We start from the raw sequence: 15,152 nt of genomic DNA, 5'->3' as shown, positions 1-15,152 counted from the left end.
AGCTGAACCAGGAGCGCATCTGAGACCGTTTGTCAGAACGAGAAAGGCCTCGCGGTTAAGGTAGTCGGGCAGCGTTTGTCTCTGTGTCTTTGCAAGGGTGGGGGGTTCTAGGCCTTCTCACTCCTGCTGGGCCCTTTGACCCACCCCCTCAGTGTCCCCTGAGGTGCAGGAGTGGCTCCATGCCCACACTGGCCTATGAGGCCGATATTCTTCCCCTATCAGCTGGGCTGGCTCTCGCCAGGAGACGCAGGGCCAACACCCAGCCTGTCTTCCATGAAGGTCACCCCAAGACATGACCCCTGAACCAGGCCCCTGAGCCTCCCTGAGGCCCCCCCCCCCCCACACTCATCCTCAGGGCCACTCTCTCCCCTGCCATGCCCTCATTCCCCATCTTGGTTTTGCTTTAGGGCCAGACCCAGCAGTGCTCAGGGCTGACTCCTGGCGGGGCTCGGGGACCCTGTGGGATGCCAAGGGATCAAACCCAGACAGGCGCCCTCCACGCTGTGCGGTCACTCCAGTCCTCACCCCACAGGCTCCTGAGCACCACCCGGTGTGGCTCAGACCAAACCACACAGAGATTCTGTTCCTCCCGACTCCCAGCCTGATCTGAGCTGCGAAGGTGTCGGGTAGGCCAGGAGGAGCAGGATGGGCTCAGCGTCCAGAGGCTGGGTTTGGCCAGCCGGAACCTCAGGGTCGTTCAGGAAAGGGTGGAAGGGCAGACGGAGGGCAGTGCCCCTTCATGCCCCTTCTGAAAACAGACCTCAGCAGTGGGGGTCAGGGTGCTGCACATTCCCCAACATTGATCCCCAGGACTGGGGGAATGGCCTTTTCAGCAGAACAAATGACTATTTGGATTGACTGCGGCGCTACTTAGATTGGAACCGGACAAATCCAGCCTCCGAGGATGGCAGGGACACTGGGCGGCCAACACCCCTCAGGGCGCTCTTGAAGATGGTTGAGATCCTTCAAGGGCCACAGAAAGCGGTGCTGCCCCAGGTACAGCAGTCTTGTCCCCAGGAACGGACCGCAGCTGGGGCAAAGGAATCGCCCTCCTGACCCCCTCCCGCCTTCTGTTTTCTTTGACATTTTTCATGGTTGTGTCGCTAGTGACCAGGAGGCCAGTGAACTGACAGTAGCCTTGGATTCCTTGAGTAAAATTTTTTTGGCAAGGGACACCAGTGCTGAGAAGGCCCAGGGCCCCTCCCCTCCCTTCTGGCAATTCTTGGTGAGTATGAGGCTGGAGGACAGGGTGGTTCTCGGGCCCTGTCCAGAGCCACCAGTCATGCCTGCCTCTGCCCAGGGACTGTGGTTCCGGGGATGGAGCACTTTGGCCCATGACCGCCACGCCCCCTCAGTCCGCCATCTCTCCAGGCCTGTTGAATCCTTTCATTGAACAGGGAAGGGGCTGAGCACTAGACTGGGTGCAAGAGATTCCAAGTTTGACCCCTGTCAGCACCGGTGCTGTGGGCGCTCTGGCCAGCCGAACACTTGGGAGGTCACTGGGGGTTGCCCCTGGCACCCTCAGCACCTCTGGGGAGGCCAAGAGAAAAATTGCAGTAGAGGAGTTCACGAGAATGATATATGCTCTCCCAGTCCCCAAAGAAGTCTGGAAGCACTCATTTAAAAGGGAACTACAAGTAGCATTTTGTGGAATAGAAACACTTTGCTGGTGATCAAAGACAGTACTGCAAAGCAGGGCACTTGCTTTGCACTTGCCGGCTCAGCCCCGGCATTCCATACGGACCCTGAACACCACCAAACAGAACCGGGGATCAGAGAGAGAGTACAGCAGGTGGGTGTAGACCAGGTTCCATCCTCGTCATCCTATTCGGGTCCCCCAAGCCTGCCAGGAGTAACCCCTGAGCATTGCCAGGTGTGACACAGAAACAAAGAATGGTTCTAAGGGACTGGCTACACATGATGAAGTGAGAGACTGGAAGCCCGCCTAACAGTCCTGGCTGTGCGCGTTGCGTCTGTGGGGCGGAGTGGGAGTCAGGGAACTCAGACCCCTGTTCAGTGCCCTCTGCTTTGTCGCGGTGGCTGCGGGCCTGCGCAGGGCCTCACACCTCTGGGCACAGCTCCACACCACTCACCCACACCCCCACTTACGTTGAATTTCTGTAAATCACATTCGTTGCTATTCAGATTCGGTTTTTGTTTGGGGACCACAGCCAGCAGTGCTCTGGGCTGACCCCCGGCTCCGTGCTGGAGGACTCGGGGGACCATCTGGGGCCGTGGTGTCAATCCGGTTCTGTTTCACTATCTGTCCGGCTCGTTTGCTGGTTTCTGTGTCGTGTAAGAGGCTGAATCTAGAATGACTCCTGTCTCCACACCTAACCCTGATCCTGACTGTTCCACAAAGGAATAAAACTTTGAATAATTTTGCAAACTGGAAGGGTATTGGAAGGGTTCAAAGGGTTCAAGCCCCTCAGTAACTCTCCGACTGACCTTTCCCGGCAGACAGCCCAAGCCCACCAGGACCAGAACCACCTAGTTGGGGCCAGGTGACCTGCTGCCATTAGGTTTCTGGCACATTCTCAGCACCCGACTTTCAGGAGATGAGCCTCTTGGTGGCTGGGAGGCGGGGGGGGGGAGGGGGGGGCAGGCACTACCTCCACTTCAGAGATGGGAGGCCAGGCTGCCCATCACGTGGCCGCCCCGGCTGCTCCCTGGGGGTGGGCCTGGAAGGTGCACAGCCCCTGAAGTCTGGCGGGGCCTAAGAGTGAACTTCTTGTTTTGGGGTCGCACCCAGCAGTGCTCAAGGCTCCTCTTGGGTCCATCCCGGAGGATGTTGCTGGGCTCATCCGCCGGGGCTCTCTCTGACTTGTGTGTTCTCTGTCTCTTGGGTTTTGGGGGGATGTTTTTGTTTGGGGGCCCACACCTGGTGGTGCCCAAGGATCACTTCTGGCAGTGCTAGGTCAGACCCAGGTCAGGGCCCCTGTGAGGCCAGTATCTGGCCCTCTGCACCTCCCTCTGGCCAGAGTATTTCTGACTTCCTTGGAGGTGTGAGAGCAAGGCAGGCCTCAGCTGCAGCTAGTTCTGACTAGATTAGCACTGTAGCACTGTCCTCTCGTTGTTCATCGATTTGCTCGAGCGAGCACCAGTAACGTCTCCATTGTGAGACTTGTTACTGTTCTTGGCATATCAGATACACTCGGGGAGCTTGCCAGGCTCTGCTGTGTGGGCGGGATACTCTAGATACAGCTTGCCAGGCTCTCCGAGGGTGATGGAGGAATTGAACCTGGATCGGCCGCATGCAAGGTAAACGCCTTGCCCACTGTGCTACCGCTCCAGCCCCTGACTAGATTAATGAGGGCGAAAACACGCCCTGGGTGTACCTATCTCTTCCCCGAGATCTCGCCTGCTGGTCAGTCACTGTGTTCCACGGAGCCTCTGGCGTGGGGAGTGAGGGTGCGGCCAGGATGTATCTGTGTGGCTTTTAAAGGATAAAGGCTGCTCTTGGGCTTCTGCTCTGTGACAGGCGAGTGGGGGTGGGGAGCCGCTTAGCTTCCTCATTCTGAGCCTGGGTGAGGCTGGGCTTCTGTCCTAACCAGAGTGAGGTGGGAAGTCACCGTAGGTGTGGACTCTTCCACGTGCGCTTCCGGCCCCTTCCTCCCCCTCAGGCCCACTGCTTTTTTATTTGAATGAGACCAGAGAGAGAGCCCAGTTCCCACTCTGCGCTCCCTCCGGTCCCTCTGCAGATGTGAATCTTGCCTTAAGTTCTGCAGATTTGATCCCGTTTCCTGGCACCGGAATGCTCCAGAGGCCGATGTTAAAGTCATTCATATACTTGAGTGAATCTGTTGACCCCTGCAGTTCTGAGCGACCTGGGACTGTGCCTGGGGGTTCTGAATGCAGGTTCCCCTACCCACCAGTTGTCGTGTCCACGTCAGCCCTTGTCCTCCTCCTCTCCCCCGGGGAGTCTGGCGGTGGCTGCAGGGGCGGGTGGCTGCAGGAGCGGCTTCGGAGCCCGGGGTCACTCCCAGTGACACTCAGCGGGACCCCTCCCACGCGAGACCCTCAACACCTGTCCTAGGGAAAGTGTCTGAGACCTCCTAAGGTGGCCACAGCAGCTGCTTGGTGGCCCTCACTGACCCTTCTTGGTGGACACGCGGCCCTGACTCTGCCATCTCAGGCTGCTTCCTTCATGTGTGTGCACTGCAGTGTCCTCATGCACTGTTCAGAATCTGGCAGTGCTAGGTCAGACCCAGGTCAGGGCCCCTGTGAGGCCAGCACCTGGTCCTCTGCACCTCCCTCTGCCCGCGGTACTTGAGGCAGGCTGTGTGGGTCAGACTCCTGCTGCCCTCTGCCCGGCCGGCCTGTGATTGGCTTTGCTTTGGTGCCACACGTGGTGTTGCTCAGGGGTTCCGCCTGCCCCTGTCCTCAGGAAGATGTGCCTGGCGATTCCCGGGGGATGCTGTGGCTCTAACCCTGAGTTCCCTGCTGCACTCACACTCCAGCCCCAGGTTTATTTGCTGTTCGATAAAAATTAAATTATTTTTATGTATCGTGGTCAGCCTCAACCTCATACCTGCTGGGCACGTGCTCTGCTGCTCCTGCTTTGTTTTATTCTTAAGGGAAGGATGGCTGCCGGGACCCTCACTGGCTGCCGGGATCCCCGGGTTCCGTGTTGCTGAGCTCTCCATCTCCCTCCCCGTGAGATACCTCAGGCAGGATTAGCCACACACTGACCCCCCTGAATGACACCGGCTGGGGTGCGGGGCCCAGCTCCCAACGGGCAGGTGCTCCGGTGCTCCTGTTCCCGGTGAGATGGCTCTGGGGTCCCCGCAACCCAGTGAGCGCGGGCGGGCTCCACCTCGTGGATGAGTCTCCCGTGCCCTCGGCCAGTGGCCAGTGTCTCCCTATCTTCCTTCCATCCTTAGCCCCACTCCCGGTGCTCAGGGCTGCTTCTGGCTGGGGACTCACAGCAGTGCTGGGGATCGATTCTAGGTCAGCTGCAAGCACGGCCAGTGGCCCAGCGCCCCCCACCCTGGGGACCTGGTTTTCTCCCTTTTCCAGACCAGCAGCTGCAGTGGTGCGTGGGGGGTCCTGTCACGCTCGTGGGTAGCGGGTCTCAGCCTCCCTCTCAGGAAACGGCGTGGGGATCAGAACTGCTGGGCACTGCAGGCGGCTGCTCCGTGGTCACCTGTGTAGGGCTGGGAGTGCAGGCGTGGGCAGGTCTTGGTGCTGCTGACCTCAAGTGGCACTTCCGGGGAGGCTGGGCCTGCCCCTGTCGGCAAGGGAGGCTGAGGGTTTCTGCTTCATTTAACACGCAGTTTCACATCGTGCCAGGATCCGTGTCCACGTAACTGACCGTCTTCAAGTGACGCCTTTTACAAATGAGCTTCTAACACAGTGCATTGCCTGGGTGGCTCCCGGGACCGTGCACAGGCCGTGGCTGATGTGTTCTTCTCCCCTTGTATTTGTAGGTGTTGAATGAAGAATGTGATCAGAACTGGTACAAGGCAGAGCTCAATGGCAAAGACGGCTTCATTCCCAAGAACTACATAGAGATGAAACCACATCCGTAAGTCGGGCTCCAGGGCACGGCCAGGGGGCTGGAGAGTGCAGGGGGCCGGCCCTGGCCATGTGTGCAGCCCATCCTGGGTCTGTTCCCTGAGGCCTGCTGGGCATGGCAAGTGCCGCCTCTCCCCAAAATCATGGTCACTGGGAATAAAGATCAGACATCTTGTCTGTCTTCCCAGAGACTAACCAAGCCCATGACTCGAGGTGTAATGGTTAGTGGAGTAGAGGTTCACTGTAGGTGGATGATGCTGTAGTTTTAAATAATGACGGTTTCGGGCCAGGAGTGTTGCTTGGGGGCAGCGCCCTGCCTTGCCTGTATGAGGCCCTGGGTCACCCCAGCACTGCCCAGAGTAAAAGCTTCCTCTCCCTTCCCCACCCCCGTGAGTGGGGACTCACCGTTTAGGACCTGTCAGGACAGTCAGTAATGGCCGGCTAATCAGGCAGCCATGCTGAGGCTTCCAGCTGCTTTCCTCTAAAACCCCAGGCTGGGTGGACCCCGGGCCCGTGACTCTGCTCTGTGGAGGGGACTTACATGTGCTTCTGGGGTAGCTTTGACTCCTTCTGGGCCCAGACTTTTCATCGTTTTGGTTTTTGCTTGGGGACCACAGCCTGCGGTGCACAGGGGTTACTCGCGCCTCTGCACCCAGAAATCAATCCTGGCGGAGCGCGGGGGAAACATGAAATGCCATTGGTGGAGGCCATGTGAGGCCAGTGCGCGCGTGTGTATGTGCGTGTGTGTGTGTGTCACCATTGACACACACACACACACACACACACACACACACCCATGCAGCTGCCCAGTCCAGAGACGGCCACCTCCAGCTCCTGTGGGCCGCAGGCTAACAGACACCCCATACCAGTTCTTAAATGTTAAACACACGGTTCAGAAATGGTACAGCAGCTGCTTGTGTCCTTGCTCAAAGCTGTTCGGGGGCATGGCCTGGAGACAGTGGTCCAGACAGACACGGCTGGGTCCCGGGTGGACGCAGGTTCTGTGGCCACGCAGCCCTCCAGGAGCCTGTCTTCCTGTTGAAGAGAGCCTTCGAGTGGTGCAGGGGTTCCTTTGGCAGATGATAGTTTTTGTGCCTGTACTATCCTGTACCCTTGTAACTGTATGGATTTAATCTCTCCTGCCCAATCTCCCTCACCCTTATAAAGGGGAGGGGGTATAACTGTTACAATTCATTCATTGCTTTTGCACATAATTTTTGGGGGATGGGGGGTGGTGTGTCACATTGGCTGTGCTCAGGGCTGACTCCTGGCTCTGTGCTCAGGGATCCTTCCTTGTGAGGCTTCAGGGACCTTATGTGGTACTGGGGATGGAGCCCGGTTCAGCCCTGTGCCTGGCTAGCGCCCTCCCTGATACACTATCACTGTGGCACAGCAAACATTTCAGATGTTTACTCAGTACCAGTTCTATGTTGGTGGGTGGGGTGACCACACCTGGCCTGCTCAGGCCTCTGGCTCAAGGATCACTCCTGACAAGGTTTAGGAGACCAAGGACCATATATGGGGTGCCAGGGACTGAACCTGAAAGCCTTGGGCCCGGGCCAGCGCCCCCTGTGCCATCACACCAGTCTTGCAGGCAGGCCCACGCCGAGCCGCCTGATGGTACGTGGGCTGACAAGTCACCAATCCGGGTCACTCCAAGGCCCCAGCGGCCGACCTGGAGGGGACTCGAGACCCCTTTCTCATTCTCACAGCTTGTTGGTGGCCTGTGCTTGGGCGCCTGAGAGGGCTTTCGTGGCCAGCATGATGGACTCCGCCGGGCGGGGGGGTTCGTAGGGTGCCATGCCTCCTCTCTCAGTCTGGCCACACGTCATGCCTGCCTGCTCCTTCTGCTCCTTTGTGCTCCAGTAGAACGTCCGGGCTGGTCCTTTTCTCTGGTGAGCCCAGCTGCTCTCCTGCCTCCCCCCCCACCCCCCCACGTCCCCGTCCCCATCCCCGAACTCCCTTCCTTGACAGGCCCTTAGAATCGTGAAACAGTCTTCAACCGGGGGCCCCAGGGAACGGGCTGCTGAATGTGGCAGCTGCGACCCTCAGGTCAGGGTTAGGGCAGGATAGTTAGGAGTTGGGCAAGGGTAGGGTCAGGATCAGCCTGGACCCAGCCATGACAGACCCCCGCGCTTCCTCGTCTTCCTGTTGCAGACGGAGGGGGATAAGGAGCCGCCCTGCAGCAACTCAGGACCTGAGAGCTCGTGGTCGGGCCTGACTGTTAGAATGTGCTGGAAGCTCACTTCCCTTTCTCCCATCTCCTTGGGTGCTCTGGGGACTGGCACTCCCTGGCTTGGCGCTCCCCCCCAGAGGATGGTGGGGGACGCGGCTGCTGGGCAGGGGCAGGGCACCCTCACCTTGTGGGCTGGGTCCCCTTGGTGTATCTCCTGCCCCACTGCCCTGCCCGCACGCCCCTCTGGCCGGTCCTGGGGCTACAGAGCTGGGCACAGCCCGAGGACCCCGCCTCCCTCCCCTGCCACCTGCCACCACACTATGGCAGCAGAGTCACTGCTGCCCCTCGTGGGCTGTTGTCCCTGGTTCCTTCTTTACGTGTACTCAAGGGACAGGGAAGGAGCCGCCTGCTGGGGAGGGGTCACAGGCTGCAGGGAAGGCACTTGCCTTGCACGCAGCGGGCCTGAGTTCGATCCCCGGCTCCCCGTATGGTCCCCCAGGAGCAAGACCCCCACCCACCCAGACCGCAGCCTCTGCTCGGAGAGGAAAGTGGGAGAGTCGGATGGTTGCCAGAGGCCCAGCGGCAGCTGCGTCCAGGGCTGCTCCGAAGGCCTGTGTCCACCTCCTGGGCACCCAGGTGTCCTCCTGTGCCCTGTTGCTCTGTCACAAACAGTGGCTGGTCCGAAGGCCACAAGGGGCCTGGATTCCTCCAGGGTCCACGCTAGAACTTTCCGGGGCCTGGAAGATGCTGTGCTGGGGAGCCTGGTCAGCGGCCTCGGCCACCATTGCTGCCCGCGGCCGGCATGCGACACGGGATGCCCCTTCTGTGGTGTTCACGGACTGGCCCTCTTCCGTAGGTGGTTTTTTGGCAAAATCCCCAGAGCCAAGGCCGAAGAAATGCTCAGCAAACAGCGGCACGACGGGGCCTTCCTCATCCGGGAGAGCGAGAGTGCTCCCGGGGACTTCTCTCTCTCCGTCAAGTAAGTGTTGCCCCTTTCGTCCTGTCCCATTTCCCCCCCCCCACCTCCGCCTGCTGGGGCTGATTGGGCTGGGGTCTCCGGCTTCCCTGGGGGCGAGCAGGGGATGGGACAGGAGGGGGACCAAGGACCGAACGTCGGAGAGTCCAGGAGAAGGTAAACATGAGCCCCTCAGAGCCTGGGTGGATGCTTTCTCACACACTGACTCCCATTTCCCTGTCGTCATCTTCCTCTCCCCTGAGAATAGCGTCTCCGGGCTTACAGTCTCAGGTCACTTTCATCATCGGTGGCTTGTTCATTGTGTTATTCCTGTTTGGGGTTTTGGAGTGCAGGGTGATGCTCGGGCTACTCCTGGGAGTCCCCGGGGCTGGGGCCCAGCCTGAGTGTCCCCTTACCTGTGTTCTTGTCTCTGTGACTGTGGACGGTGCCTGGTGCTCCTTGCCATGTTCCCAAGTGCTGGTCCTGGTTTGGTTGGTGCTGGACTTGGTGATTCAGTGATTGTGCAAGTAGGGCCCAGGCAGGGGTACAGGGGTGCACCCCGCGTCTCCACGCGTCTCCACCCGTCTCCTTGCGCTGCATGGAGCCGAGCATCAGTCCGTGTGTGCAGAGAGAGACACAAGTGGAGCCCAGGGCCACGAGCCCTGAAAGACGGCCCAGCCCAGGGCCTTGGCCATCACCCGTGTCCCCTCACCTACTACTGTTCATGACAGCTGCTGCCGTTCCTGCCTCGATGGCACAGGCCCCCTTAGTCCCAGTCATGGCCCCATTCTAGTGCCTGGTCACACGTGTCAAGTTGCCGCATCCAGCATGCCAGGGGCTTCGGCTCATGCCCTGGTATCCCGTACCCGGTGCCAGCCTGGAAGCTCAGTGCTGCCACCTGCTGAGGGCTCCTGGCACAGGAGTGGAAGAAGATCCCCATGATGCGGCTGCCGGGGTTATTTGGGGAGGGGGCACGTCCTGGCTGTGCTTCAGGACCACGTGGAGATTGGACCCCGTCGGCCGCATGCAGGGCAGGTGCCCTCTCCCTGTGCTATGCTCTGGCCCCAGCCCCCCCTTTTGTCCCGAGGGCATTTTCCAGTGGAGCAGCCCGAGACCCCTGGGGGGCCAGTCTCCCGCGCTCCCCCAGTCAGAGCCATTTTGCAAGTGTAGCTGAGGCTCCCTCCAGACCTGATGGGGGCTTCTCGGGGGTCCACCCCCACATCCACCAGCCCGCGCTCCCTGCCACCCCAGGTTCGGCAACGATGTGCAGCACTTCAAGGTTCTCCGGGACGGGGCCGGCAAGTACTTCCTGTGGGTGGTGAAGTTCAACTCCCTGAACGAGCTGGTGGATTACCACAGATCCACATCCGTGTCCCGGAACCAGCAGATCTTCCTCCGGGACATCGAGCAGGTGCCTCAGGTGAGCTCGGGGTGGTCCCTGGGGGCCACTGGGACCCTGGGCTTGGGCCACGGTCACAGCTCACGTTTGACCGAATGTGGTGGGATCCAGCAGAGCTGTCTCTGCCCGTGTGCATGTGTATGCATGCGGCATGTCCATGTCCGTGTGCCGTGTGCGTGTATGTATGTGCATGCGTGTGTGTGCATGCAGACCCTGTGTGCCCACGTTGGCCCGGCCGGCCAAGTGCAGCATGTCCTCCCGCCTCTCCACAGCAACCCACGTACGTGCAGGCGCTCTTTGATTTTGACCCCCAGGAGGACGGCGAGCTGGGCTTTCGCCGGGGAGACTTTATCCACGTCATGGATAACTCGGACCCCAACTGGTGGAAGGGGGCTTGCCACGGGCAGACGGGCATGTTCCCCCGCAATTACGTCACCCCCGTGAGCAGAAACGTTTAGGAGCCGAGAAGAGGGTATTTAAGGAACGTGAGACGCTGCCGACGCGTACACATGAATTCGCTCCCCGAGCTGCGGCTCCCGGCAGCTGGAGGGAGGCCGGAGCCGCGCGGGGGCGCCCGGGACCCTCTCACTTTGGTTGGAACTTGGGGTGGGGTGGGGTGGGTGGGGCCGTTGGATATAAAAATGCCAAAACTTACCTATAAATTAAGAGAAGAGTTTTTATGACAGATTTTCACCGCTGCTCCCTCCTGGTCTCTCCCTTTCTCCCCTGTCCCTGTGCATGAAGTTGCTGCCGCATATAGTCCTAGCCGATGCCAACAATAAAGCGAAAGAAACCAAGCGGGCTGGTATTTTCTCTCTGCCACTGTCTGGGGCGGGGCCCGCCCCGACCACCCCCCACAGGAGAGGCCGGGGCTCGGCACGGGTCCAGGGGACAGGATGGGCAAGACAAGATGGATCTGATCTGCTGGTCCAGAGCCTTTGACCCGGACCCTGCTCTGGAACCCCTCCCCAGGGAGCTGGGCTGAGCCGAATGCCAGGCGAGCCCCACTGGCCACTCGTGGACATGCCCAGGGTGTGGGGCTCCCACAGGGGAACGCGGCTCTGGCTGGCCCAGAAGATGGGGCTCCTGGGAAGGGAGTCTCAGGCCTGGTCTGCCCCCTCACCCCCCCCCCCCCAGCAGACCTGCTCATAGGGAGACCCATCTGCTTTCCGCCCCGGGCGCAGGCTGAGGCTCTGCTTTGTTTTTCTGTCCTGACCCACGCCACCCCTGCCAATTGCGCCCCCTCAGTTCCTGGTGGGCTATTGGGCCACCCCCCAGGAACAGGGGTCGCCGGAGCCCACCACGTCAGCTGCCCGCCCTCTGAGCCTCTCCATCCCCCTCCTTGGCGACTCCGGGCGGCCTTGGGACTGGCTGGTCAGCACCTCCGCCCGCAGGTGCCTCCCGCCCAGTCAGCCTGCCCAGGCCCGCCCAGCGCTGCCTCCCGACTCCAGCACGGGGCGGTCAGCAGTTCAACCCGGTGTATATCATGAAGCCTTGCTGAACTCAGTTTTGTGTGTATATATTTTTTAAAAATCAGTGTTTAAATAAAAAAAAAAACCTATGTACTTAATCCTTTAACCGCGGACGGCATTCGGTAGGTAGTGATTAACTGTGAATAATAAACACGATGAATTCACACTCCGCCTCCGGGCTTCTGTTCCTGCGCCCAGCCTGCAGAGGCTGTCATGCGGGAGCTCAGCTGGGAGTTCTCCAGGGGACCGAGTGGTGGGGGCTACAGGGGGCAGCGGCTGCAGGCCCAGAGCGGGGGGGGGGGTGGTTTTGGAGTCGCCCCTCGCACCCCATCCCTGAGGTGGCCCTCAAGAGGCCCAGCTTGGGGCTGGAACAATAGCACAGCGGGTAGGGTGTTTGCCTTGCATGTGGCCGACCCGGGTTCGATTCCCAGCATCCCATGTGGTCCCCTGAGCACCGCCAGGGATACTTCCTGAGTGCAGAGCCAGGAGTAACCACTGTGCATCGCCAGGTGACCCAAAAAGCAACCAAGAAAAAAAAAGGCCCAGCTTGCCCCGTCCCACCGTGAGCGTGAGCCTCGAGAAATTCCCCCTGACTTCAGGCGAGTGCCGCAGCCTCTGTGCGCTGGAGAGGGGGTCTCACTCCCCTCTGTGGTGCCCAGGGTTCCCCTGCTGCTGTGCTCTGTACCCTGTCCACTCCCACCCTAGTGGCTACTGCGGGCAAGTCGGGAGGGTCACGGGTTACAGGGTGTGGCGCCCTGCGCAGGGAGCTGCTTCCTTAGGGGGCCTGAGCAGAGAGCCCCAAGAAGGGCCCAGAGGGCAGGATTGAGGTCCTGGAGCTGTTGGGCACAGCCTGGGGTGCGGGTCCCGCTTGCCCGGGGCCTCCTGAGTCTAATTTTAGGGTCTCAGCCTTGTCTTGAGGTTTGTCCCCTGCTGAGACCAGCAGCGCCGAGACTGCCTCCGGTTGGGAGTCAGTGTGGGCCAGCTGGGCTTGAATGCGGGGCCCCTCCAAGAGGACTATTGGGGTGCTTGCATACCCCCTCGAGAATGAACTCTGAGGTCCCGTCCATGCGGGCACCTGGGACAACAGCCTGGGAGCCTCTGACACGAAACCCCTTGTCCTGTGTGTGGGGCTGCGCATAGAGGCCTGGGAGCCCATCAGCCCCCGACCTCGGGATCTGGAGGGTACAGCTGGGGAGAGAGCGCTGCAGGGACAGAGGATGCTGGGAAACTGGAGGGGTCCTGGGGGCTTCATGGGCAGCATAGGACTGACCACTTGAGAACCTGGGGACGGGCAGCTGCTTCGTGCACAAGGCCGGTGGCGGCGACACAGGACGACCACCAAAGACCCACAGTGCTGCCCGCGGCTCTGCGTCACAGCATCACTGCTGGAGTTCCAGGAGATCTGAGAGTCCAGCGAAGCAGCCCGCTGGGCAGACACAGGAGAGGATCACCACCACGCCCAAGCCCACCCTGCAGCCTCAGGGAGCCCCAGCCCAGCACCTCGGGCTGCTTTTGCCCTTCCTGCTGCCTCTGCTGTCTGGTGTGCCAGCGAGGTCCCCTCTTGGCCTCAGAGAGCCTCCCAAAACATTCCTGGGCACCTTGGCCAGCCCGAGTCCTTCCCTAGACCCCTGCCCAGCCACCACAGGACATAGGGCCCCAGCCTGGCTTTCGGTCCACATAGCAGATTCACCATAAGGCCAGTTGTAATGTCGAGGCCCCTGCGCACCTTAAAGTTTTGGTCGGAGTGCACATGAATGGCATCCCGGGCCCAGGAGTCATGCCTGTACCTCATCAAGGGGAACACGGGGTCACTGTGATGCCATTCAGAGACCAAACACTCGGTTCCACTCAGAATCCACAGCTTTGGTACTGGGCACCATTGAGTGGATCACACACACACACACACACACACACACACACACACACACACACAGAGCACACACAGATGTAGAGAAAAGTATTACTGGGTCTGGAGCTATAGTACAGTGGGGAGGGTGTCAGCCTTGCACTTGGCTGACATGGGTTCGATTCCCAGCATCCCATGTAGTGCCCTCACGCACCGCCAGGAGTAATTACTGAGTGCAGATTCAGGAATAACACCTGAGCATCCATCACTGGGTGCGACCCAAAATGCAAAATAAATACTGAAAAAGAAAAGAAAACTGTGTGACTGAGGTGGAATGAGCACACACGCGGCATGGGAAGTGGCTCCAACAGGTTTGGTCCAGGTCAGATTTCCCCATGGAACCGTGGTAAAGCAGGTAGAGGCCCAGCCAGTGCTGGTAGTACCTGAAGCTGAGGCCTGGGGTTCCTAGCATCGGGATTGGTTAGGGAACGTAGCAGCCCCAGCCCTGCGATACAGCCAGGACAGGCCCCCGCGCCCCCCTCAAACACACACTAGCTCAGTGTAAGCACCTGCCCTGTATGTGGAAGGACCTGGGTTAGATGCCCGGCACAGGAAGAAAACAAGGTACTGAATGTTCCGGGTGTTACCACTGAGCCCAAGCGTGCCAGACAGGGCCCATGGAGGAGCCATGTGACTATGGTGGGTGCAGGGATTGGGGGACACTTGATTTCTCCAAAATCACAGGGACTAAGAGCTAATCTGACAAGTTGGTCGGTTGCTGGAGAGGGAGAAAAGGGTCCTGGGCTGAAGAGGAACCAGCATGCAGAGCCCAGACCAGTGACCCACAAGGCCCCAGAAGGAGTCGCAAGTGGGAGCCCTGGGGAGTGAGCCCTGTGGGTTTCGGTGTTTGGGGGCCACACCTGGCAGTGCTCAGGGCTTGCTCCTAGTGTTGTGCTCAGGGATCACACCTGGCAGACCAAGGGGCCAGAGGGATAGCATAGTTGGGTGGGCATTTGCCTTGCATGTGGTCGACCCAGGTTCGATCCCCGAGACCCCAGGTGGTTCTGCAAGCCCTGCCAGGAGTGAGCCCTGAGTACAGAGCCAGGAGAGATTCCTGAGCACAGAGTCAGGAGTGAGCCCTGAGCACAAAGCCAGGGGTGAGCCCTGAGCACCACCGGGTGTGGCCCAAACCCCCCGCCCACCACCTCCACCCAAGAAAAAGAAAAAGGAACTCAGGACCACGCCCAGTGGCCGATGGGGGAGAGTGAACCCCGAAAGTTGGGCCCTAGCCTTCCCCCTGCAAACTGGGACCCTTCCTCTGGGCTGACATCAACCCTGCCTGCAGCCTCTTGGCCTCTGGCCCTCTGAAACTATGAGAGACAGTGGAACTTTGTACAAAATTGACTCCTGGACTGGCTGGACGGTGAGACCTGTCTCTCTCCTAGGTGGGAGGGCGGCAGTTCGGTCACTGCTGAGTGACTCTGAAAGGAGGGAACGGAAGTGGCTCGGAAGTGCCTCTATCTTGGGCGCCTGCAGCAGGGCCTAACTTCCTCCAGAAACTTCCACTAAAACTCACTCTTCTTTCCTTTTCTCAAAATGATAGCCCTCGAGACCAAAAGAGCCAAAATGGGAGTGTCGGAGGCCCAGACCCACCCGGGTATTTATAGCAGCTCTGTCATTGCTAAAGCTTGGAAAACCCCAGGATGTCTCCAGAGGTGCAGGGACCAGACAGCCGGACAAAAGCAGAAGCACTGAGGAGCTGGCCATGTGGGGAGCTCAGAGACACA

At 59.9% G+C, this 15,152-nt stretch overlaps 1 protein-coding gene across 1 annotated transcript in view; it reads left to right on the top strand.

Annotated features, from left to right (window-relative positions):
• Positions 1-11,685, top strand: part of GRB2 (growth factor receptor bound protein 2) — a 41,509-nt gene extending 29,824 nt beyond the window's left edge. The window contains exons 2-5 of the mRNA XM_056137882.1: positions 5,430-5,527; positions 8,550-8,672; positions 9,900-10,068; positions 10,320-11,685. Of these exons, the coding sequence (XP_055993857.1) occupies positions 5,430-5,527; positions 8,550-8,672; positions 9,900-10,068; positions 10,320-10,505 (576 nt within the window). The 3' untranslated portion in view covers positions 10,506-11,685. The remainder of the gene's footprint in view (positions 1-5,429; positions 5,528-8,549; positions 8,673-9,899; positions 10,069-10,319) is intronic.
• Positions 11,686-15,152: the final 3,467 nt, after the last annotated feature.

Source organism: Sorex fumeus, unplaced genomic scaffold (assembly GCF_029834395.1).
Source record: "Sorex fumeus unplaced genomic scaffold, SorFum_2.1 ptg000128l, whole genome shotgun sequence".
Lineage (NCBI taxonomy): Eukaryota > Metazoa > Chordata > Mammalia > Eulipotyphla > Soricidae > Sorex > Sorex fumeus.
This window is presented reverse-complemented; position numbering and strand designations above follow the sequence as displayed.